This window comes from Microcaecilia unicolor, chromosome 9 (assembly GCF_901765095.1).
Source record: "Microcaecilia unicolor chromosome 9, aMicUni1.1, whole genome shotgun sequence".
In the NCBI taxonomy this organism is placed as follows: domain Eukaryota; kingdom Metazoa; phylum Chordata; class Amphibia; order Gymnophiona; family Siphonopidae; genus Microcaecilia; species Microcaecilia unicolor.
The window spans coordinates 117,988,741-118,012,306 of NC_044039.1; the positions used below are offsets into that span (position 1 = coordinate 117,988,741).

At 41.5% G+C, this 23,566-nt stretch overlaps 1 protein-coding gene across 2 annotated transcripts in view; it reads right to left on the reverse strand.

Annotated features, from left to right (window-relative positions):
• SPTB (spectrin beta, erythrocytic) overlaps positions 1-23,566 on the reverse strand; it is a 239,980-nt gene that overhangs the window by 21,910 nt on the left and 194,504 nt on the right. For both annotated transcript variants that reach the window (XM_030214005.1, XM_030214006.1), the window contains exons 27-30: positions 16,165-16,409; positions 10,515-10,653; positions 5,899-5,983; positions 1,238-1,434 (exon numbers count right to left, since the gene is read on the reverse strand). In XM_030214005.1, coding sequence (XP_030069865.1) covers positions 1,238-1,434; positions 5,899-5,983; positions 10,515-10,653; positions 16,165-16,409 — 666 coding nt within the window. The remainder of the gene's footprint in view (positions 1-1,237; positions 1,435-5,898; positions 5,984-10,514; positions 10,654-16,164; positions 16,410-23,566) is intronic.

Below are 23,566 nucleotides of genomic sequence, written 5' to 3' on the forward strand. Positions count from 1 at the left end.
GTTGGAAGAGTCCACCCTTTTACTTTACTTATTCTTTCTCCTTTGCAATGGATGGCAGTTCTGCCTCTCTCTCTTGCTATAAGTTTTGCTCCTCATATTCAGAGCCGCAGGACATTGGCCTCACCATTTCAGGTGCTTCCAGATAATCTCTCAGTGAATATTTCACTTTGGCACTCTTAGGCCTACTTCTTATAGCAATATTTTTGTCATTCCCATTATTGGTTGACTTTCAGTCTCAGATGTCCAAGAGTTTTGCCCTATCATCTGTTGTCCTTTATTCTCTCTGATGATTATTGGGCACCTTTTAGCCTATCTCTGTATATGACCCTGCAACCTTTTGCAGTCACTGTTAATTCCTTTCCACTTTGATTCATTTCTGAAAGGTCTGAGCTTTCCTTTGACCTTGAGTGGGTTTCTTGGTTCTGATCACAACTCCCTCCCTAGTTAGGAACTGCTTTGCTATATCCACAAGTCCTGGACTGATCTAAGGGACAAACAGGAAAAGAAAATTATGTCTTACCTGATAATTTTCTTTCCTTTAGTCCCAATAGATCAGTCCAGAAGTCTACCCTTTTTCTGTTTTTGCACTAGGTTTTTTTTTTGTTGTTGTTGTTTTGCATATGCCTTGTCAGATACTTGCCAGGCACAGATTCTTACCAGGAGAAGTTGAGATAGATTTCTCAGTCTCTTTCATTTATTAAAACAAAGAGAGGAAAGTTGATAACATTTCACGTTTTCAAGTGGAAATGGTCTCCTCAAGATCATGTTCTGGCAGACCCTTATCTAAAGCTTCTACTCAGTAGTCATCACATTACATGATGAATGCTATTTCACTTCAGTTCCAGTGTTCAATACCTTGTGTCTCTATGGCAGTCAGCTTCTATAGCTTTGGCTTATGGTGGGCCCTTATGAAAAAATTGGTATTCTCACTGCCTTCTTTCTAAGCTAAGACATGTTGCTAACACATACGTTATATGTGTTATATATGACCTCCACTGCTTTGTCATTCGAAATACTGAGGATTCTTGGGCTGCATGATACACTTGAGGGGCAAATCATCAAGGACTACTTTTTTCTCTGTCTCCATCCTCTGGTTGATGGGCATAATCCACACTATTGGGACTAAAAGAAAGAAAATTGTCAGGTAAGACATAATTTTTCCTTATTTCACCAGGCCCAAGTTGGATGGTCCTGACAGGTCTCAGACTACACCATAACTCCTTCACAGAAAACTTACTGTGGTCAGTCTTTGTAAAGCTAAAAATCTTTCATCCCACGTGGCAGTAGATTTCTCGAAAGCTTCATGTCTTTTTAATAATTTCTCCACATCATCTACATTTGCTCCATAATCACGGCTGGCAAGGTACGATTCCTGTGCAATAAGCCAAGCTTCAGCCACTGAGGCATCTCTTGCAAACTGGCACACTTCTAACACTATCATACAAAAAAAGAGCACCAAAATAGGTAGACAGAGAATCACAAGGGCAGATACAGAAAACCAGAATAAACACTTAAAAAGGGGTTTCTGCTTAGAGTGACCCAATCAATACCTTTATAAATATTTTAGTTCAAATACTTTATTAATTTTGAAACAACAAACAAAAAACAGGTAATAACAACAGTAACCGTTACACATGCATCAAAGCAAGGCAGAACTAGAAAAGCAACAGATGAAATGGGTGATTCTATAAATTACTGCTTCCTTTTTGGAACCCCGATGCAATGCGTGAATGCCAATTGTATCATGACATCAGGGCCAAGTCAATGGCAGTCATGTTGGCGCACCTAGATGGAACAATGCATAACTTACAGTATTCTCTAAGTTGGATGCATTAATGGTTGACACACCCATGTTCCGCCCATGCTATCTCCACATGTAGAAACCCTTCACAATTGCATGCTATGCCACTTATGCATTAATTTACAGAATAGCATTTTGGACAGAAGCATGTATAAGTGGCACCTATTTTTATAAATTGCTTGATATACTGCACAATGAGGGGTCAAACAAGGCAGTTTACAAACTAAGAAGAGAAAAAGAAAGGAACACCATTAATAACAGGACAGGAAAGTACAGAGAGAAAAGGAAAAGAAAGAAAAAAAGGCCAAAACAATCTATGAGCTACAACTATGAGTTATTCTGCAATTATGTACGCTAGTGTGTAGCTGCAGGTATGCTTGATACAGAATTACCCTTTAAGATAAAGAAAATTAATGACTACAAGCCAACAGCTAAAAATATATGAGAAAATTGGTCTAAAGATTTCCATAGTACAGAGAATTTCTGAAATCTTCACGTTTGCTTAGCCACCTGCAATTCAAATTTATGGACCACACATACAGTATTCCACCAGAAAATAACATTCAACAATTGAGAATTCTTCCAGTTGGAGAGAGTCTTCTGGAGGGCTAAAGAAATTAACAAATCTACCAATTTACTTTAGAGTGGGTTAAGGTCCACTTCTAATACTTGGGTTTAAAAAATCACTATACTGGACTTCAGATCCTCTGTAAAAGAATAAATATTTTGTATATACACCCAAACATGAGCCAAGGATTTCTAAATTAAAGGACAATAGAAAATCCTATGCAATCGGCCTCTCAGTGACCTATAACAATGGCAACAGTTCTTGTCATCTCAGAACTCAGCTCACCAAAGCTTCAGAGAGCTCCACGTGGTCATATGTGCAAAAAATATATGAACTGAGAATCAGCATTGGGTGTAAATGGAGAGGAGGGTGCAGGGGTGGAGCTCCATATTCCCATATCCATAGGTCAAAGGGAAGGGGAACTTTAGCTAGGTTTAGAGAAGGGGGCCCTTATATGGTTGTCTGGAATGACTGTGAAGCTATGAAGGCAGATGGGCAGTGGGGGAAGATGGGAGTGGCGGGGAGGAGAGGAGAGGATATCGTCCTTAATGCCTGCTCTGGTTAAAACAAAGCTGAACTAGAGATGTGGCCCTTAGTGGTTCAGGAGAGTTTGGAATTCCGGGTTGAAGACTTTTTCCACTACTGTTTGTAAGGGATAGGTTTTGTCTATGGGAGGAGTTTTGGGTGGATTAGAAGGCTTGCCACTGTTTGCAGTTTTTCAACTAAAGCATATAGCTACACAACTGCAGAACCAGGACTCCTTGCTGAGGCCTCTAAATCAACTGGCGTTTTTGGTCCTTCAAGCCTACAGATCCTCCTTATTCATCCTTGATTTTTCAAGGATGACTAAGGAGAATCTGTAGGCTTTTGGGAGAAGATGAGGTAGGTGACAGGACAGGAGTGGAGGGGAATAGGAAAAGGAATGGAGAAGTGTGCTGGAATAGGGGAAATGGGTAAAAATAAGGAAGGGGTTGTGGACGAGTTCTATTCATTTGGATGTGATCGTGTAGCAGTACCAACTGCTCATAAGGACCTATTATACCCTGTGTGATTGCATGTGATGAACAAGGAAAAGCTGCTGGTGTATTTCCAAGGGTGTGGATAAAGGGAGAGCTTATCTCACCTTTTATATCAGTGTCCAAAACTGAGAGGATCTTGTGGGAACCTTAGGAGGGAAGTGAAGCAGATAATGGAGTGTTCCATTCATTGTATGTTGCAGTATGGCGATCATGTTTGAAACGTATGGATGTCCATGTGCTTGACAAGACAAAATCCTGAGTTTGCAAAAGCAGAATAGGGACAACCAACAGTGCAGTATGTTCAAATAACAATGGGGTGTGTTCTTGGTGTGTTTTGGGCAGGACTAGGGAGGGCCTGAAATCTGGAAATCCAACAGTGATTACTGAAGGAGAAGAAACGTCCATGTCTACAAAGAAGTATGTCCTTATTTAAACCTGTTTCAGGAATGTCCAGGTTATAGAAAGGTGCTCTGATTGAGCAGTTGTCCACTGGAGGAATTAAGGCATGATACCTCCTTGATCCCCCAGTGGTTACTATCCCTATTCCTCTCTCTCTCTTCTCAAGTGAAACCAAAAGAGGATACCAGGTTCTATGACAGATTCAGGTATATAGGCATTCTTAATAGAGCAGAAATAGGTCTGATGAGTCAATGGACTGTAAGCCAAGGGACCCAGGTTCAAATCCCACTTAAACTCTTTTTTTTATTATTGTAAGCCCTCCAGAAACAGAAAAATATCCACTGTACCTAAATATACAGTATGACACCTGCAAACCTGAAGCAGTGTACATTCAGGTACAGTAGGTATTTTTCTGTTCCTGGAGGGCTCACAATTACAAAAACAAAGAGTTAAAGTGGGATTTGAACTTGGGTCCTTTGGTTTACAGTCCACTGTACTAACCACTAGGCTGACCCTCTGCTCTGCATGGATGTCTGTATGGCCATTTTCAAAGAATGCTGCTATATAGATGTCCACATCCCTTGTTTTCTCCCACTCAAAATTTGGAAATTGCAGTTTGTAAAATGGATGCTCATGAAGGACATTTCCTGCGCATGGATGGTCCGTCTCTTCAAAAATGCATGCGAGATGGGATATTCTGACTTGATGTCCTTTCAAAAATGCCCCTTTATATGTTCTGCACTACTGTCCTGAAATGGAGACGGGAGGGGTGAGATCTCTGCTAAAGAAGCTGATCTTGGTAAGCAAGAGAGTGCTGCTGCAGTACTGGGATAAGAATATTTCTCCGGTAGTGCACTGTATTGTAATGTATTGTATCTTGTTAATGACTTGGCATTGTGTAACCACCATCTGGTGTTTTTGGACTAAACGTAGTACACCTAGGATAGGATTCAAACAACCTGGAGAGAGGAAAGGTTATTGTCGTTCAAGAAATCCAGTTTGGGAAAGTCTATTTATTAGCCAGATTGAAACCAGCTTGGTTCCAGTAACTAGGGAAGGGTTTGGAATTCACATCATTTTACAACAGTTTTTACTGAAGATTTCATAAATAGATTTCTCTGTAATTTATAATACAGCAAAGTCTTGATTATCCGATGTAAATCGGACCATTGTCAGATAAGTGAAAAGTTGGATAATACGGAAAACAATGGTAACCCCTCAAACAAGGCAAAAAACAATGGAGGAACAGAAAAGAAAACCTCTCACAAATGGTGTCCAAAAATCTTCTTTAGTTTAATAAACTTCAAGATCAATAAAGGAGACCCGACACGACTCATGTTTCTGCCCTACTGGCCTGCATCAGGTCAGTATGTCATTATCTTACATATTCCCAGAAAGATCATCGGAAAAGTCTCCACTTGGTAATTACTGAAAAGGAAACATTGGACAACACCGCTCTAGTTAAACCAATAGGTCCGAAACACGAGTCGTGTCGGGTCTCCATTATCGATCTTGAAGTTTACTGAAATAAAGAAGGTTTTTGGACACCATCTGTGAGAGGTTTTCGTTTCTGTTCCTCCACTGTTTTTCGCCTGGCGCATCCTATCTGTGGAGCTTTTTCCTTCTGTTTGTGACTGCTAACCCCTCAAACAATGCATAAACAAAGGTTGAAAAAGCAGGGTCCTGGGTCACAATGGTGATGTTTTGCTGTAAACACAAAGTCCCAGGTCTGAAACAAAGTGTCTCGGGTGCAAAACCTCCCTCTCTGTTATACTTGAAAACATAAAGAGACACAATGGTGTCACCGGGGGGGGGGGGGGGGGGGGGGGTCTGTTGGAAGTGCCAGATGGTTAGATAATCGAGACTGTACTGTACTGTATATAATATTATAGGTTTATGGAGTATTTGTGGTTACTTTACCAGGGCAACTTGCTTTGATACCTTTCTGAACAGCATTTATTCCTATCCTTGTTCTCCCTGTTGGTTCTCTTCTTTATTCTTGTCCTCTTAGTAATATGTATTTATTTATAAAAAAATTATATACCACCATAGTGAATCTTGATAGCTTGGCCAATAATTGTGTGTATTATCAAGCAGAATGATGAACTCACACAAACGGAGCCAGTTCCAACGTTTATCCCACTTGTCTATCATTTCCATCCTCTTCTCTGTCAACTGCAGCAATTTATCTTTGATCTGAAATATTAAAGATTAATAAGACTACTGAAGAAACTCTACAGTTTTATTAACTTGCAAGTAATGTTTATTGTTTGCATCTGGTGAACTTGCTTAATACTTTGACTATGCAACAACTGTGTGTTGGAAACAGATCATGGTTTCTTGGTGGTCTGCTAATAACAGGAGACTCCAGTGACTCTAATTCCAAATATATACTGAGTTCTTGAAGCCATAGCGATCCTGAAGAACACTGGAATCAGAGTAGGTTGTCATAGCTATTAATGGACCAACAAGAAAGATGTAGTACAAGAGCTTTTTAGACTTCACAGGCATCATTTTCAGATGCAAAGAAGAGGTCTGTGAGGCTTCCAAAACACACGTACCATAATATATTTCTTGTCATTATTTAAATATTCATTGCATCCTACAAAGATTTCAAGTACATCGAAGTTCTGATGATTAATTGAAAACCGTTGATTGTATACAGCTTTTACAGACAGCACAAGTGTCCCATTTCCTTGCTGTCCTTTTCTGCTTCCAGATTCATCCATAGGGATCTTAAGTGGCCCAAGATCCAAATTGTTTGACGATGGAGCTTAACCAGTGCATTATTTCCAGCAAAAAAGGTGCCGGTACTCAAATGCCAGGCCACCATTCAGAGATGGGGGTGATCGCTGAGTTACCCACCCCACAATAGCCAGGACCCCTGCAACCAGTCACAGAATCTATGACAAGGCAGAATTGGTGTGTAGAGCCTAAGCTCTTTCATTAAAACTTGGGGACTATAGGTCAATTTTAGCAGACAATAGAAAAGGTGCCGGTACTCAGTACCCCTTCAAAAAAAGCCCCGAGTTTAACATTTCTCTCCCACTTAGGGCCAGCCCAAGGATATGTGCTGTCCTAGGAAAGGTATCAGCATAATCAGCCATGCCCCCACCAATGTCTCCTCTATGGAGTGGCCTGGTATGTGCACATGTTTTTTTTCCTGTGAGGAACAAGTTTTAAAAACCAACAATTTTTGAGTGCCAGTATTAGCAATTCATTTCTGTATATAGCACAAAAAAAATTGTGAGCAACCATTTAAAATCTGCAAGTGACACTCCTAAACTGTATGAGCAATTGTTCATGCACTCTGTTTAGAGGGGACATTGGCCTCCAACCCATTCAGCTCATAGTCTAGTATCTCTCTTCAGTGTCCACCATTTCTCCCCCCCACCACAGCCTCCCGCCTCACCATTCCCCCTATTATCACTGTTGTTGCTGCCTTAAATATGTGTTGTCAGAGCTGCTGAAACACCCGGCAGATAGTGGTATTAAAGAATACTTTTGCTGGCTCTGCATTGCCACCTGCCAAAGCCTGCCGCCATAGGCTCCCACCTCAGACAAAGGGACAGGGAACGTGGTGGATTCATTGATCCTATGGTCTTTCCTGCTTCTCTTTCCAGGCCCCAACAATCTGCTCCTCCTTCTCTTACCTACACAGCATCCAGCCTATCCAGCAAAGTGCTCAGTATCCCGGGTCAGGTCGGGCCAGGCCAGATTAGAGCTCCTCAGTGCTTGGATCTCAGAAACAGATGCTTAGCAAGGCGGAGAAGTAAAGGAGGAAGTAAGAATGCTGCTGGGGTGAGGCGGGGGGGGGGGGGGGGGGTGAGGGCGGGGGGAGAGAGAGACTGTCCGACTGGCCCAAAAGTCTGGCAGGAAGGTAGCAACAAATCTCACTCTACCACTGAGCACTCTGTTGGAGAAAGCAGCTGCACACTTGCTCCCACCGTCCAAGCACCGAGGAGCTCCAATACAACCTAGCCCAATTGGACCCAGGATGCTGACTACTCTGCTGGAGAGGGCAGCCACTGTACAGATAACAAGAGGTAGGAGCAGTTCATCTGGGCTCTTGTGGTTAGGGTCTGGCTCCTACCAGGACTCTCAGAGTTAGGGACCGGATTCTGCCAGTGCTCTAGAGGTAGTGCCCATGAAACTCTCCTGGAAGCAGAACTTCCTGTGAAAGACTCCACAAAGCAGGACTTTTAAACACTGCCATTTTGGGTACCCACAAGTCTGGTGCCAATGTGTATATGTGTCCAAACAGCAGAGCCTAAAAGTCCTGCTTCAGGTCTATCTTGGCATTGCATGATCTTGGGGAGGTTCAGGAGGTGAGGGCATATCTGGAAGGGGGCTGGTTTTGGAAGGGGGGTCAGGAGGGGTAATCGGAGGGCATTGAAAGCATTGGGTGTTGGGTAAGCAAAGCAAGGGTGGGAATGGAAGTGCCAACCTGGAAATTATGCAGATGCCCACACAGAATCCACCAGGGTCTTAACCTAATTCAATACTTCAGTGAGTGATCCCCACAGACTCTCGCTGTCTCCGTGTAAGCCACATTGAACCTACCATCAGGTGGGAAAATGTGGGATAGAAATGCAATACATAAATAAATAAAATATTTAATGGTGGCACCTGAATAGCTAAGTGGGCAAAGTTAAGACTGACTTTTATGCAGTCCGATCTGCCCACTTAGCTATGCAGGAACCAGCACTGAATAATGCCTGTGCCCTTATAACTGAAGGCTCCTCCCCAACTCTGCCCCTGTCTGTCCCAGCACTATACAGATTCCACATAAGCAGTTACAGCCAATATTCAGCAGCCCTGCCCAGTTAAGTGCCACTGAATATTGGCGGACAGTGTGGTTTAAGTGGGCTGAATATTTACCCCAATAGATCTAATACAAGGGTTAATATTTGACACCATTCTTTTCAAGACAGGTTGATCATATCCTGACTTTACCCCACTACATGGCAAGGAATTATAGTCCTGCCTGTTTTAGGTAAATAAGAATAAAAGTTCTACTACTACTACTATCTATCATTTCTATAGCGTTACTAGACGTACACAGCGCTGTACAGTTGAACATGAAGAGACAGTCCCTGCTCGATAGAGCTTACAATCTAATTAGGACAGACAAACAGGACAAACAAGAGATAAGGGAATATTAAAGTGAGGATTATAAAATAAGGGTTCTGAAAAAGTGAATAAGGGTTAGGAGTTAAAAGCAGTATCAAAAAGGTGGGCTTTTAGCTTAGATTTGAAGATGGCCAGAGATGGAGCTTGACGTACCGGCTCAGGAAGTCTGTTCCAGGCATATGGTGCAGCAAGATAAAAGGAATGGAGTCTGAAGTTAGCAGTGGAGGAGAAGGGTGCAGATAAGAGAGATTTACCCAGTGAACAGATTCCCGGTGAGGAATGTAGGGAGAGATGAGAGTGGAGAGGTACTGAGGAGATGCAGAGTGAATACACTTATAGGTCAATAAGAGGAGTTTGAACTGTATGCGGAAACAGATAGGAAGCCAGTAAAGTGACTTGAGGAGAGGGCTAATATGAGCATAACGACACCAGTGGCGTAGCCAGACAGCCAATTTTGGGTGGGCCTGAGCACAAAGTGGGTGGGCACAACATTTTCTCTCTCCCCCCTCTCCCAAAAATTGGCTGTCTGGCTACACCACTGCGACCCCCCCCCCCCCCCAAACCACCGCTGCAGGTTTTTCCCTGCCACCTGCTGATCCCTTCCCCCAGGCACCACTTACCGGCATGCTGAAGGGCTTTTTTTCTCTTCCACCTCCCAGCCACCCGACCGTCAGCACACTGCAGGCCTTCTTTCCCCTCCCTCCCTCCCCTTCCATCTCCGCCAGGCAACGCCAGCCTAACTTTACAACAAAGCTGCACGGCACCGGGTCCGTCAGCATGCTGCCGCTATGCTCCTACCTTGTCATCTTTTAGCAGAGGTGTTAGTTCTGTTGCTAAATCTGCAGCAGATCCACGTGGTACCAGGGCTGTCTCTCTGTACGCTGCTGCGACTGCTTCCTCTGCGCTGGCCCCGCCTCTTCAGGAAGAGTATCGGAGAAGGTGAGGCGGGGCTAGCGCAGAGGAAGCAGTCGCAGCAGCGTACAGAGAGACAGCCCTGGCACCGCGTGGATCCGCTGCAGATTTAGCAGCAGAACTAACACCTCTGCTAAAAGATGACAAGGTAGGAGCGTAACGGCAGCATGCTGACGGACCCGGTGCCGTGCAGCTTTGCTGTAGAGTTAGGCAGGCTGGCGCTGCCCGATGGAGATGGAAAGGGAGGGAGGGGAAAGAAGGCCCATTGGGTGCACCATTGCTGGGTGGGCCTGAGCCCAAAGTGGGTGGGCCCAGGCCCACCCAGGCCCACCCGTGGCTATGCCCCTGATGACACTGTGGAATATTAGTCATGCAGAATTTTGAACACATTGAACAGGAGAAAGACTTTATTTGATAGAGATGTCTCCCCTAGACACAGAAGGGGAGAAAAATATTTGTTTAAATTAGGCCCCATGTCTGGATCAACCTATCTTGAAAAAAAGAACCAACTGGTAAACCTGTACCAGGTATTGCTAGAGGTGTAATGGTAAAGGTTTTAGGGAAGAGGGGCTTTCCGGGGAGATTGGCACTTTAAAACTAAGAAGCCTTGTTTTTCCAGTATATCACAGAAAACATATTACTTTGCAGAAAGCAAATGCTTTCTAGTGTGTAAAGGCCTTACCTCTTCAGAAGCAGGGTGGTTGCGGGCCACAAATGTCTTTCCTAGATCAATGCAATTAGTAAAGTCTTTGGCCCTGGCATCGATCTCTGCTTTGATTCCTTGATGATATTTCATTAATAATTCTACAGATGACACGTCTCTGAAGAAGAAGAGAGGAAAAGGCTGGTTTGTTAAACATATGAAAAACTAAGTTCCAGTCTTGAAAGAAGATAACCATTCCAAAACTATTTTACGATTGTCTTGTATGTAAAAACAATAATAATAAAAACACAGTCCTAGAAAATGTATTTCATGCAAAGATGGAGAGGAACAGAAAAGTTACATCATAGGAAGCAGGACCGGCAAGAGCTACCAGCAGTGCGCACAAGGCTATGGCCCTGTGCCTTGTTTTGGTTTGCTTGTAGCCACAGTGTCGGGGAAGCAGTGGGTGAGCGAATGGGTAGGTGGCAGGGAAGGGAAGGATGCAGTTTCCATTTTTTTCTTGCCACTGAAGTCACAGGAAGGTAGTAGCCTGGAAGGCGAACAAGTGGCAGAAGGGAGGGGAAGGTAGCAGTTAATCCAAGGGCAGATTGAGAGTACTCTGGGCCCCCCCACCATGCTGCTGCCACTGCCACAAGTGCCCCCACCCCTGCTGTGCTGCCTCTCTCCCACTGAGTTGCACTGTTCCCCCCACCTTGAAGGGCCCTGGTTGACTAGTGGCTGTGGCTTCTTCGAGGGCAGGAAATAAATCCCCTCTTTCCTGCCCACCCACTGCCTCTACTCTGCCCGGTGCAGCGCCTGTTTACATAATGGCTGCCGAGAATTCTCACGGTAGTCTTGCCTCTCATGAGACTGCCGCGGGCACCTCAGCAGCCATTTTGTAAACACAGCGGTGCAACCACGGAGAACAGCGGCAGCGGCCACAAAACCACCAGGCCCCGTGGAGGCTGTAGTGTGTGGCGGCAGGCAACCAGGCAGAGACTCTGGGACCCCTAGAGTTTCTGGGCCCTCTGGCACTGCACAGTTGCCCGAATGGTCAGTCCGCCCCTGGGTTAAGCACTAGGTGCCCCATACTCACTATGGATGTCTCGCATACCCTATGTTAGGAACCTATGATTTACAGAGTCCTTCTAACAATAGCAATCTAGGGCACACTGAAAAGACAGGGTCATCAACATGAGGGGATAGAGGAAAATACATAAGGGTAATATAAGCTATGAGGTTAATATTTAGCCGGTTGCAGTGAGAGTTTTTTTTTTATACATTGACCATCACCAGCAAAGTTACACCTAGATATTCAATGACAGGCTATGTCCAGGCATCAGCACTGAATGCTCGTGTTAGCAAGGATACAGCAATTTTCAAAGTCATTTATGTACCTACATTGGCTGCATATTTTAAATTGTACTGATGTGAGGCATTTTTGGAAGTATAGATTGTATTTGTCATGCCTATGCACATTATTGTGCAAAGAATATCCTACCCACAAAGTGCAGTTGAAAAACCTCTACTTATGCAATGCAAAGTATTACACTAAACAGCTACTGATTTGAAAGAAAATGTAGATATAAAATGTATTAAACCTATCAAACACAGAACAGATTTTTATTGTTGATTATATTAAAAAATTGCATGTATAGTTAATCCTATATTGAATTTTAAATGAATACTATACAATAACTTGTTTTTCCTCTTTATCTGCAATACTGTGCTTCACAGTCAATCCTACTGCAGACTGGCAGGTTCTGTTTTAAACTGTCAGTAAAGAAAACAATTATTGATAATACAGTAAATATCATCAAGGTCTAGCAAGACTGAAAATTACAAATTATTTTTCCTTCAACTGAAGTGCTTTCCATACATGTGTCTTTAATGGAGTGCACTCTGAAGTAAAGTTATGGGCATAGATTGATCCCGGATCATAAGACAAGATTTAGAAATCAAACTTTGAAACATAGCCATGCAACCTTCTGCTATCAGGTATATCAAGGACACCAACCGTTTGTTCACCAGCGTACTGCCTTCCCATCATATCTTCCAAGGTATCCAAAATTATTAGACTTATGATAAATATACATATGTTTGGACACAAACAGCTATTTGACACTTCGAACGGTAATGTCCATGCCGAGTGAAAGCACCTTTAAAAGTGCTTATGCGGCACAAGATAAAGATTCAAAATGAATCAACACTCTCGGAGTGGAGGAGTGGCCTAGTGGCCTAGTGGTTACAGCACAAGGCTTGAGATCCAGATGTGCTGGTTCAAATCCCACAGCTGCTTCTTGTGATCTTGCGCAAGTCACTTAACCCTCCATTGCCTCAGGTGAAAAATTAGATTGTGAGTCCTCCAGGGACAGAGAAATTCTCAGTGTACCTGATTGTAACTCACCTTGAGCTACCACTGAAAAAAGGTGTGAGCAAAATCCACATAACTGAAACTACACATTTCCTTCAATCATAAAAAGCAGGAAATGTGAAAATTGCCCTTGAGGGGGTAATCTTATAACTGCTTACAGTGGGAAAACGTACACACATAGGAGAGAATTCAATAAATGGCACAAAAAATTCATCACTGAAAAAAATTGAGTGCTAAGCACTATTCTATAATGGGAGTGCACCCTCTATAGAACGTTTGGTGCAGATCAGACGCTTGCTAAGTGTAACTGCTGGCACGCAACTTAAGTGCTTTGGGAGAATTCTGTAAATCCGCACGCAACTTTTGGAATGCCCCTGACCACGCCCCCTTTTCAGATATATGTGATTTATGTTCATAGAATAGTGTGTTGTGAGTTGCACATGCAAATTGTTACGACTCGTTACTTAATTTATTGGGCATGATATATGGAATTCAGGGGTTAGGGGGTCAGTTCTAGAAGTGTCAACATCCGTTTTGGTGCCCTGGGGATGTTGGTAGGAGCCTATTCCATAATGCCATCTGGGTGCACAGAATCTGTTATAGAATACTAGCACAGACCGGTATTGGCATGTCTTATATTTATGCATCCACATTTACACCAGTTATAGACCTGGCATAACTGCAGTTGCATACATGCAGCAGGAGCATGCATTACTAACAGTATTCTGTAAGCTACATCCATAAGTGAGAGCACCGCCAATGTCCCACCCATGCTCTACTCATATATGTACCCCAGTTATACAGATGGTATGCGACTTGCATGCGTTGTTACAGAATAATGGTTAAGTAATCTGCTTGCACATCTGCATGTAAGTGCACACTTACTCCCGGATTCTATATATGGCTCCCAGATTTGCACATCCACGATGCATGTACAAATTAATTGCTTAATGAGCTTAATGATGTTAATAATTAGGTGCTAATCAATATTGATGTTCACTGGCACTCATTAATATTTGCGCATACATCTAGCTGCTATAAAGCAGTGCCATTAACTCCCATACAGCGTATCTCAAAAAAGGAGCATGGGTGTGTCAGGGGTGCCCTGAAAATCTGCAAGTGTAGTTAAATAGCACTGGGTCAGTGCACCTAACTCCCATAGAAAGGGGGTGCGGCCATGGAAGGAGCATGGGCGTGTCAGGGGTGTTCTGAAAATCTGCATGTGTAGTTATAGAGCACTGGGTCAACGCACCTAACTCTCACAGCATATCTCAAAAGAGGGCGTGGCCATGGAAGGACCATGGGCGTATCAGTATTCTGAAAATCTGCATGTGTAGTTATAGAATACTGGATCAGTGCACCTAACTCCCACGGAGAGTATCTCAAAAGGGGCGTGGCCATGGAAGGAACATGGGCATGTCAGGGGTGTTCTGAATATCTGCATGTGTAATTACAGAATACTGGGTCAGTGCAGTGCACCTAACTGCCACAGAAAGGGGGTGTGGTTGTAGAAGGAGTATGAGCATGTCAATGTTCTGAAAATCTGCATGTATTGTTATAGACTGGGTCACTGCACCTAACTCCCATAAGCGAATCTGAAAAGGAGGCGTGGCCATGGAAGGAGCATAGGCGTGTCAGGAGTATTCTGAAAATCTGCATGTGTATTTATAGAATACTGAGTCAGTGCACCTAACTTGGGCGCCAGCATTTACACCAGGTTTCATTAGGCATAAGTCTGGCACCCTATGTTAGGTATGAGATCCACGCTTAACCTCTATTCTATAAATGGTATGCGCCCTTTACAGAATAGTGCTTAGCGCTGATTTTTTTTTATGCCTAATTTTAAGTGCCATTTATAGAATCTGGCCCATGCAAAAGCACTAGTATTCTATACTGTTACGTGTGCAAGAGCTGCCTCAGTGCATCACCCTTTTCACTGCGTGGATTCTGCTGGAGTTTCACAGTGAAAGTACATAAGTATTTTCACAAGAAAACTTTGTGTTACTGGGGATATAATACTTTCTGGGTTAAAGTATACACATACATGAGAATTTTCAAAAGTACACACACAAGCAAATCCTTCCCCAATCCACTTTTAGGAATGCTTATGATGTATATGTGTAAATTTACCCACATGTAGGGTGAACAATTCTACAAAAACCCATTGCTCTGGGTAAAGCAGTGAAAATGCCTTTGAAAATCACCCTCCCTATGTCTAGCATAAATGCAAGATATTCACAAATACGTAACCAGTCCAGAAAAGCAGGTTTCAGCTGGTGTAAGTGCGGCACCCAAGGTTAGGCACGAGATCCGTGCTAAGATAGTATTCAGCAAAGTGCACTGTGCGCCAAACACCCTTTACACCATAACTTTGGGTGTCATTTACTGAATTCCCCTTGATTGCACATAATGCACACTCTTTGCTGATAGTGAATACATACACAAAACATTACACATATGCTTAGCCATTGCACATATATCAGGAAAAAATACAAAATATGTGCATAGAGAAGGAATTCTCTAAATAGCACCTATACAGGCGGTGCTGAAAAAAAGCACATACCCGTATTCTATAAACCAAGCCTAAATTTAGGCATGATTTATAGAATAGTGCTTAAGTGGATCATGTCTACATTTAAGTGTGACCATTAGCACTAATGAAAACATGATGCAAATACCCGCGTTAGGCGCGGAGCCTCCTTTTTCTATAATTGTGTAAATAAAAGTCATACCTCCCGATCCACCCATGGCCCTCCCATTTCCTTGCCCACTTTTCTGACTCGCACGTAAAATTTAGGCATGGATCTAATTAGTAAACTTGGGTTCAGAATAATTTATCTTTTTATATATATATATATATATATATATATGCACTTAAAAAAAAAATGCTAAAGTGTTTTAAATTGTTTTAAATGTGCTCAGACCATACCATTTACACCCATTATATCCCCAAGAGGAATTTTTTAAAAGTGCATATATATATATATATATATATATATATATATATATATATATATATATAAAAAGATAAATTATTCTGAACCCAAGTTTACTATAGTGAGTTTAAGGTTTAACTTGGTTGGTTGGATTTGATCTTCCTGATTTTTTGTAATGGATCTAATTAGTGCCAATAAATTGCTTGATGCAAAGCCAATTATTGGTGCTAGTTAGCTCATTATTCAATTAAAATGCGTGCATGAGCATTTTTTGTGCTTTTTATAGAATTAGGTGGCTAGCGTGCCCTCTTTAAGGCAGCGCAACCCTAATATTTTGTATAGCACAGGTGAATAACCAGTGTCATCATTATCTCTTTACCTTGGCTTTTCCTGAGTTTCAATCTGTCTAATAACGTTCTCCATCCAAAACATTAGGTCTCGTACCATGCTGAAAAAGCGGAATTTTTCAGCCGTGCCAGTCAGTTGGGAATGTCGAATGTCACAAGCACCCAGAAGGGCCTTCCACGCCTCCACCACTTCCTGTTCCTTCTTCTGGATGGCTACTGCCTGGGACCCTGCATATGCCATCTGTAGTCGAGTAGCAACATCTTGAAATTGTTGAACCTAGGAAACATAAAATCCTTTTCATCCCTATTTAATTAATTATGAGAATCTTTTAGCAAAGCATCACACAGTTGTATAGTTGCTGCATGGTAACTGCCCATTATTGAGTGGTAACTGCAAAACGTTTGTGTTACATTGGAAGCACTCTCTGCATCTGTTGATGCAGTTAACATAGAGAAATGACAATTAGGGCACATTAATGTGTGATAGGCAATCACATCTAAGCGTATTCTAAATACTGTATGTACATCTACGCGCAGTATTTAGAATATGCTTAGGGATAGCTCATGCGACTAAATCTACACACATTCATTTATGCCAATGAAAGGGTGATGTAAATCCCAGCACGTAGATTTACACGCACTGGCCCATATTTTATAACGTGTGTAGATTTTGGAACACCCATTTCCATGCCCCTAAGCATGCCCCTTTTTGCCTGCACACTTTGAATTTAGGTGCAGTACATTACAAAATACGTTTAGCAATGTACACGAATAAATTCTAATTTTTGCCAATTAGTACTTGTTATTGCTTGTTAAGAGTTGTTAACACATAACATCTTGTTAAAACAACTAATCTACATGCCCAGTTATAGAATGCGCCTAGATTTACACATGGAGTCGCACGTACCTCTAGGCATGCTATATAGAATCTGGGGGTAACTGCCTTACACATAACACGGATGCACTCAATATCACCTCTGGATGTGGCATTAATGGGAGGGTCATGCATAGATCAGGGGCGTTCCCACAATTTATGCATGCTGTTTTAGAATAAAGAGGATCCACGGCTAATTTAGACATAGGGATTTACACCACGGTTTAATTATTTGAATGGTCACGTCTAAAAGTAATCACAGTTCCAACCACTAAACGCTATTCTATAAGTGTTGCCTAACTTTGAGCGCCATTCATAGACTAGAACTAAGCGCTATTTTTTTTTCAGTTCCGATTTTTAAGGCGCCATTTATTGAATTTAGTCTTAAATGTTCTGTGTTAACTGCTATGTTAGCAGCATACAACGGAGAGGGTCAAAGTACAAAGCAACAGCAATCCAAAAAAGAAGCACAAAGGGCTGTCAAGAATGGTATGTGTGCTTTATTTGTGACCCGACACAGGCCGTGTTTTGGCATAAAACGCCTGCCTCAGGGGTCAATTCTCAAATATGAACAAAAAAAGTTAACATTACATACAGAAGACTCACAAGGAATACAGTGAAATAGAAACTGAACTATGCCTTGAAAACACATACAACAAAATCCAATAAAATATTATATGAGTGCAAAAGAACTAATACATAAATACACCCTAATATAATGTGATAGAGATGTCATCATGAACCTGATGTGAGTGCTCTCTCTGTTTCATCCTGCAACTGTTCCCTAGAATGCCAAAGCGCAGAGGCAGATTGGCTGCTGCTATTGCCTCCCAGAGGCCTGCTATACCGATGGCTGGTGTCCTTGACTCATTTCTGTGGAGAGCTGGAATATCGTCTGAGTCGGACAGCTGCCTGCTTGTGACATCCATGGTGAGAGGAGACCCTGGTACGATGCTAGGGCTTGATGTTACTCTGAGCCCCGACCATAGAGCACCTCCCCCGCAGCCTCAGAGCGCTAGATTGTAAGCTCTTTGAGCAGGGACTGTCTTTCTTCTATGTTTGTGCAGCGCTGCGTATGCCTTGTAGCGCTATAGAAATGCTAAATAGTAGTAGTAGTAGTAGTAGTTATTGAAAATGTACTTTAAAAATAAAGATAAGACTTTCCTGGGATTCAAAAATTCAAGTTTTTCCAGATGTATCAAAAGAAACTCAGAAGAGACGTCGCCAGTTTCTATTAATTAAACCGGGTATCCTTCAGATTGGTGCTACTTTTTACTTACGGTTCCTGTGTAGAAGTGTAGTCCATTAATCAGTAAAATATGTATTCTTTGAACCTTCACTGACTTTTTAGTAGACCAAAGAATTGTGGGATCTAGTTAATATCACCATTGTTAGCTCTTAATTGTATTAAGATATTCCGTGAGCCCTCAGGTTTAATTCTCTTACATAATTTTGCTTTTGTCACTTATAATTCCACTTATACAGTCTTGGATCCCTAAATGGTGGACTTGAGTTAACAATCTAACTTTGTTTTTATTCAGTATAATTTTTCTTGTTTTGAATTTCATTGGACAGTTTACTTTTATAAGATTTGAAAAGATTAAATAAAGTTTAATGTAATGTGACATAAAAAGATACGACATTCATTATTCAAATTGTAATAGATCCAAATAGAAGGTGTGTGAATTTTGTTTTTTGTGTTTTCAGGTCATGGTACAGTTTCTATTTCATTGTATTCCCCATGAGTCTTCTGTACATAATGTTAATTTTTTTGTTCATATTTTAGGATTGATCCCTGAGGCAAGCGCTGTTTTATGCTGAAACATGGCCCATGTCGGGTCACAAATAAAGAACACTTGTACCATTCTTGACAGCCTTTTGTGTTTCTTTTTTGGATTAATTGATATGTTAACAGTCAGTGGGTGGCACTTTCTGTGGGTTAACTGCAAGGTACAGTTCACGCCTATTCCCACCCCGCGGTCAATTCTATAACTGGGCACCTGTATTTATATGGCACTTGAGCAAGAAAATGCGCAGAATACTGGCACATTTGCAGGTAAGTGTAGAATTACGCATGTAAGTGGCGGCAGAATGACTAAGTGTTATTCTATAAGGGCGCGAATAAGTGGCCTAGAGTGTAAATGCAAGAGGGGCATTCACACGGGTGGGGCTGCCACTTACACACATAATGTTATGCACATTCCTGCCCCATTTATGTAATTGCAGTTATGCCAAGTCTATGGCTGGTGTAAGTGTGGTATGTAGATGTAGGAATGCCAATGCTGGGTGACAATAGTAATCTATACTGGAATCTGGATGCCTAAGTGCTGTTACAGAAATGGCTTTCACTGCATGGCATCGGGCACATAAAATGTAATTAAGCTTGGATTACACACCATGGTCACTTGGGCAAATTCATTAAAATTAAAACTTAATACTGAGAAAACTCACTGCCTTATCCTCTCTTCTCCCTATAATAAGTTCAAACACTCAACCTTAATCACTCCTGATCTTACCCTTCCGGTCTCTGAGAGTCTAAAAATGCTTGGTGTAATTGTTGATCATACCTTATCACTCGTGAATCAAACAAACGCCACCACCAAGAAAATATTCTTCTCTTTATGGAAACTCAAACGTATAAAACCTTATTTCCCTAGAGAAATATTTCACTGGTATTAAGCCACCTAGACTATTGTAATGGAATATACGCAGGATGCAAAGAACAACTTCTAAAGAAACTCCAAACTGCCCAGAATACAGCCAGATTAATCTATGGAAAATCAAAATTTGACAGTTTTACACCCCTTCTAGAGAAACTACACTGGCTTCTGGTAAAGGAACAAATTACTTTTAAAATTTGAACCCTAGTCCATAAAAGTTTTTATGGTGAAGCCCCAGGTTACATGGATACCCTTATCAATCTACCATCTAGGAATTCTTGCAGATCATCCCGTTCATATTTAAACCTCCATCATGTTGGATTATTTGTAGTAAATAATTAGCAGATTTTAGTACACACAGCTTCAGCTTTAGAAATGTTAATTTCTTTCTTCATCTCTCTCTCATTCACCCCTGAATAATTCACTGCTGAGTCACTTTAAAGTTGAAGTAACAAAACATCTGTTTACTCACAGTTTGCAGTTAGATTATAATCAGACAGGCTTATATATACATATTACTATACATTTGTATTATCAGCTCCTTCCATGTGCTTAGATGGTAATGGATGCTCACACCACCATAGATCCTCTCAGGTTAGGAGAGATCATGAGCTCCATGTGCTCCATGTGCTGCATGTGCTGCGTCTGCTGTGTCTACCCCCCACAGGAAGTTGCATAGCTGTGTGACCTCTCTAAGTAATTCACATCAGAGGTCACAGAGTAATCACAGAGAAATAATAGGTGACAGGCAATGCATGTAAAATACAATTACATTCCAACAAACCCCTTCTCATGCATAACTGTCATGCAATTATTTATTCATACAAAGTCCAAGCTTTATACGCAGATCCTCAAAATGTTCTCTGGGTAACGGTTTGGTCATGATGTCAGCTGTCATCTCACTGGTGTGACAATAGTGTAGACTGATGACCCCTTCTTTCGCCAACTCTCGCACGTTGTGGTATTTCGTTGCGATGTGCTTGGTGCGTGACTGAACCTTGTCATTCTGTGACAGTCGGATGCAGCTCTGATTATCTTCCATTATCTGGATTGGTCTCTGTTCAGCTATACCAAAATCCAGCATAAGTTTTTCAATCCACATCAGTTCTCTGCACGCTTCCGATACTGCCACATATTCAGCTTCTGTAGAAGACAAACTCACAATACTTTGTTTATGACTGGCCCATGAAATTTGTACATTTCCATACATAAACACATATCCACTTGTGGATTTATAATCAGAATGATCCCCTGCCCAATCTGAATCACAGTAACATATTAGTTTTGGATTACTATTGGCTGAAATCTTTAATTTACAATCAATGGTACCCTTTAAATACCTTACCATCCTTTTAACTGCAGTCCAATCTGATTTGGTAGGTGAGCTGACCCTTCTGCTCAAAATTCCTACTGCATTTGCTATATCAGCCCTGTATGTGGTAGCTAGATATAAAAGCTTACCTATGGCTGATCTATATTGGATGTTATCTGGTAAAGGTTCTCTTACTGTTTCATCCTTCAGAAAATCAGTGATCATGGGAGTGCTTACAACTTGGGCATCTTGCATACCTAAACTTTCAATAAGCTCATTTATTTTCTGCTTCTGGCTTAGAAGATAAGAACCATCATTTTGTTTCTCAATTTCTATACCAAGATAGTATGACACATTACCAAGTTCTTTTATCTCAACATTGAGGTTTAAACACTTTACAATGTCCTTGTACTCTTGCTCACTTTTGCTTGCAATGAGCAGATCATCAACAAAAGCTAAAATGTATGCATATTGTCCATTTGTGCACCTAGTGTACAAGCATTTATCTGCTTCACCTTGTTTAAATCCTAAATTTGTCAATATTTCATGCAATTTTTCATTCCAACATTTTGCACTTTGCTTTAATCCATAAAGACCTTTGTTTAATTTACACACTAGCTGTCTTTGTTTTGTATTTATGAAACCTGTTGGCTGTTCCATGTACAAGTCTTCAGTTATATCTCCGTGAAGAAATGCTGTTTTCACATCAATGTGTTTGACTTGCATGCCTTTTGAGACTGCAATGCTCAGAAGTGTTCTTATTGTCGTGTGTTTCACTACAGGTGCAAACACTTCATCAAAATCTTCTCCATATTTTTGAAGATATCCCTTTGCCACTAATCTGGCTTTATACCTTTCCACTTTTCCTTGTGCATTCCTTTTTAACTTGAATACCCATTTGCATCCTATAGCTTTCTTGCCAGGAGGTAGTTTTGTAAGAATCCAAGTATTATTTTTATCCAATGCATCAATTTCTTCTTGTGCAGCTTTACGCCATTCAGCAGCTTCTTCTGCTGGCATTTTCTCAATCTCATCCCATGTTAAGGGCTCTTGAGCTTCTGCTGACTTTGTTAGGTAAGACAGTCTTGGGGGTGGAACACCTTTGTTTTCCCTGGATGAGCGTCTGACAACAGGTTGGTCCGACCTTTCCGCATCCTCTAAATCTGAGAGTACTTCTCCAATTGATTCCCCTTCTCCAACTGTACTGTCTTCTTCAATGATCCTTTCTGTGTCTGCTTCCTCTGCCTGTTCCTCGTTAGATACAGATGAGTTGCTTTCAGACATCTGCCTTGGTATGGCATTTATATACACTGGCATGTCTATTATGGTTCTAGTTTCATATTCTGGATGATAAGGCTCATCTGGGATAATCCAGCCTTTATCAACCCTTTTGTTTTCATCAAAATATGTAACATGTCTTATGCCAACAATGCCAGTTTTTAGATTCAAAATTCTATATCCTTTGTGTCCTGGAGCATAGCCAACTAAAATGCCCCTTTCTGTTGTGGAATCCAGCTTATGCCTTCTTTGCTTTGGTACATGAGCATATGCTGTACTTCCAAATGTTCTTATGTGTGTCAGGTTTGGCTTCCTACCATGCCATGTCTCATGTGGTGTGCGCTCAGCGCCTTTAGTTGGCATTCTGTTTTGTAGGTACACTGCTGTGAGAATGGCTTCCCCCCATAGTCTTTTAGGGAGATTGCTATCTGACAGCATACATCTGGTCATTTCCACAATTGACCTAAATTTTCTCTCTGCAACAGAATTTTGCTCTGGTGTATAAGCTACTGTTGTGATATGCTGAATGCCTTCTTGTTCTAGAAATGTGCGCATGCTTTGTGAAGTGAACTCACCACCATTGTCGGTCTGAAGAACCTTTGGTTTTCTTTCAAATTTATTGCTCACCATGGCTACGTATTTCTTCAGCATGTCTGTGACTTGACTTTTCTCTTTCAGCAAATAGGCCACACAGTATCTAGAGAAATCATCCAAGAATATTAGCACAAATCTGTTATTTCCCAATGATGGGATATTAAACGGTCCACATAAGTCACTGTGTATTAAGTCCAGCACTTTATTACTCCTATTTCCTGTGTATGCAGGAAATGAGGGTCTCACACCTTTTTGAGTAACACAGTCTATGCATTTCTCCATTTTACCAGCATCTGCACTTATCTGAATGCCGGTGGCCAGTTGCTTACTGTAAAGATCCTGGATCACCTTAAAATCACGATGTCCCAGGCGGCGGTGCCAGATTTCCAGACTACATTTACCATCATTCTTCCTTACTTGCGCCATATGTGAGGCTTCACCTGAAATGTTCAGCTTATAAACATCATTATGCATAAAAGCTTCAGCATACACTTCATCATTTTTAGAGATTGTGCACTTACTGTTTTCAAAATGAATCGCAAATCCCTTCTTATCTAATGTAGATACACTAAGCATATTGCAAACTGCTTGGGGAATATACAAGACATCACTTACAGGAATTTCTTTAACTTCATTAGACACTTTGCATTTTAAGAATCCAATACCTTTTGCTTGGATCTTAGCAGTCCCTGCGTTTGCAGTTTTAAGAATACCTT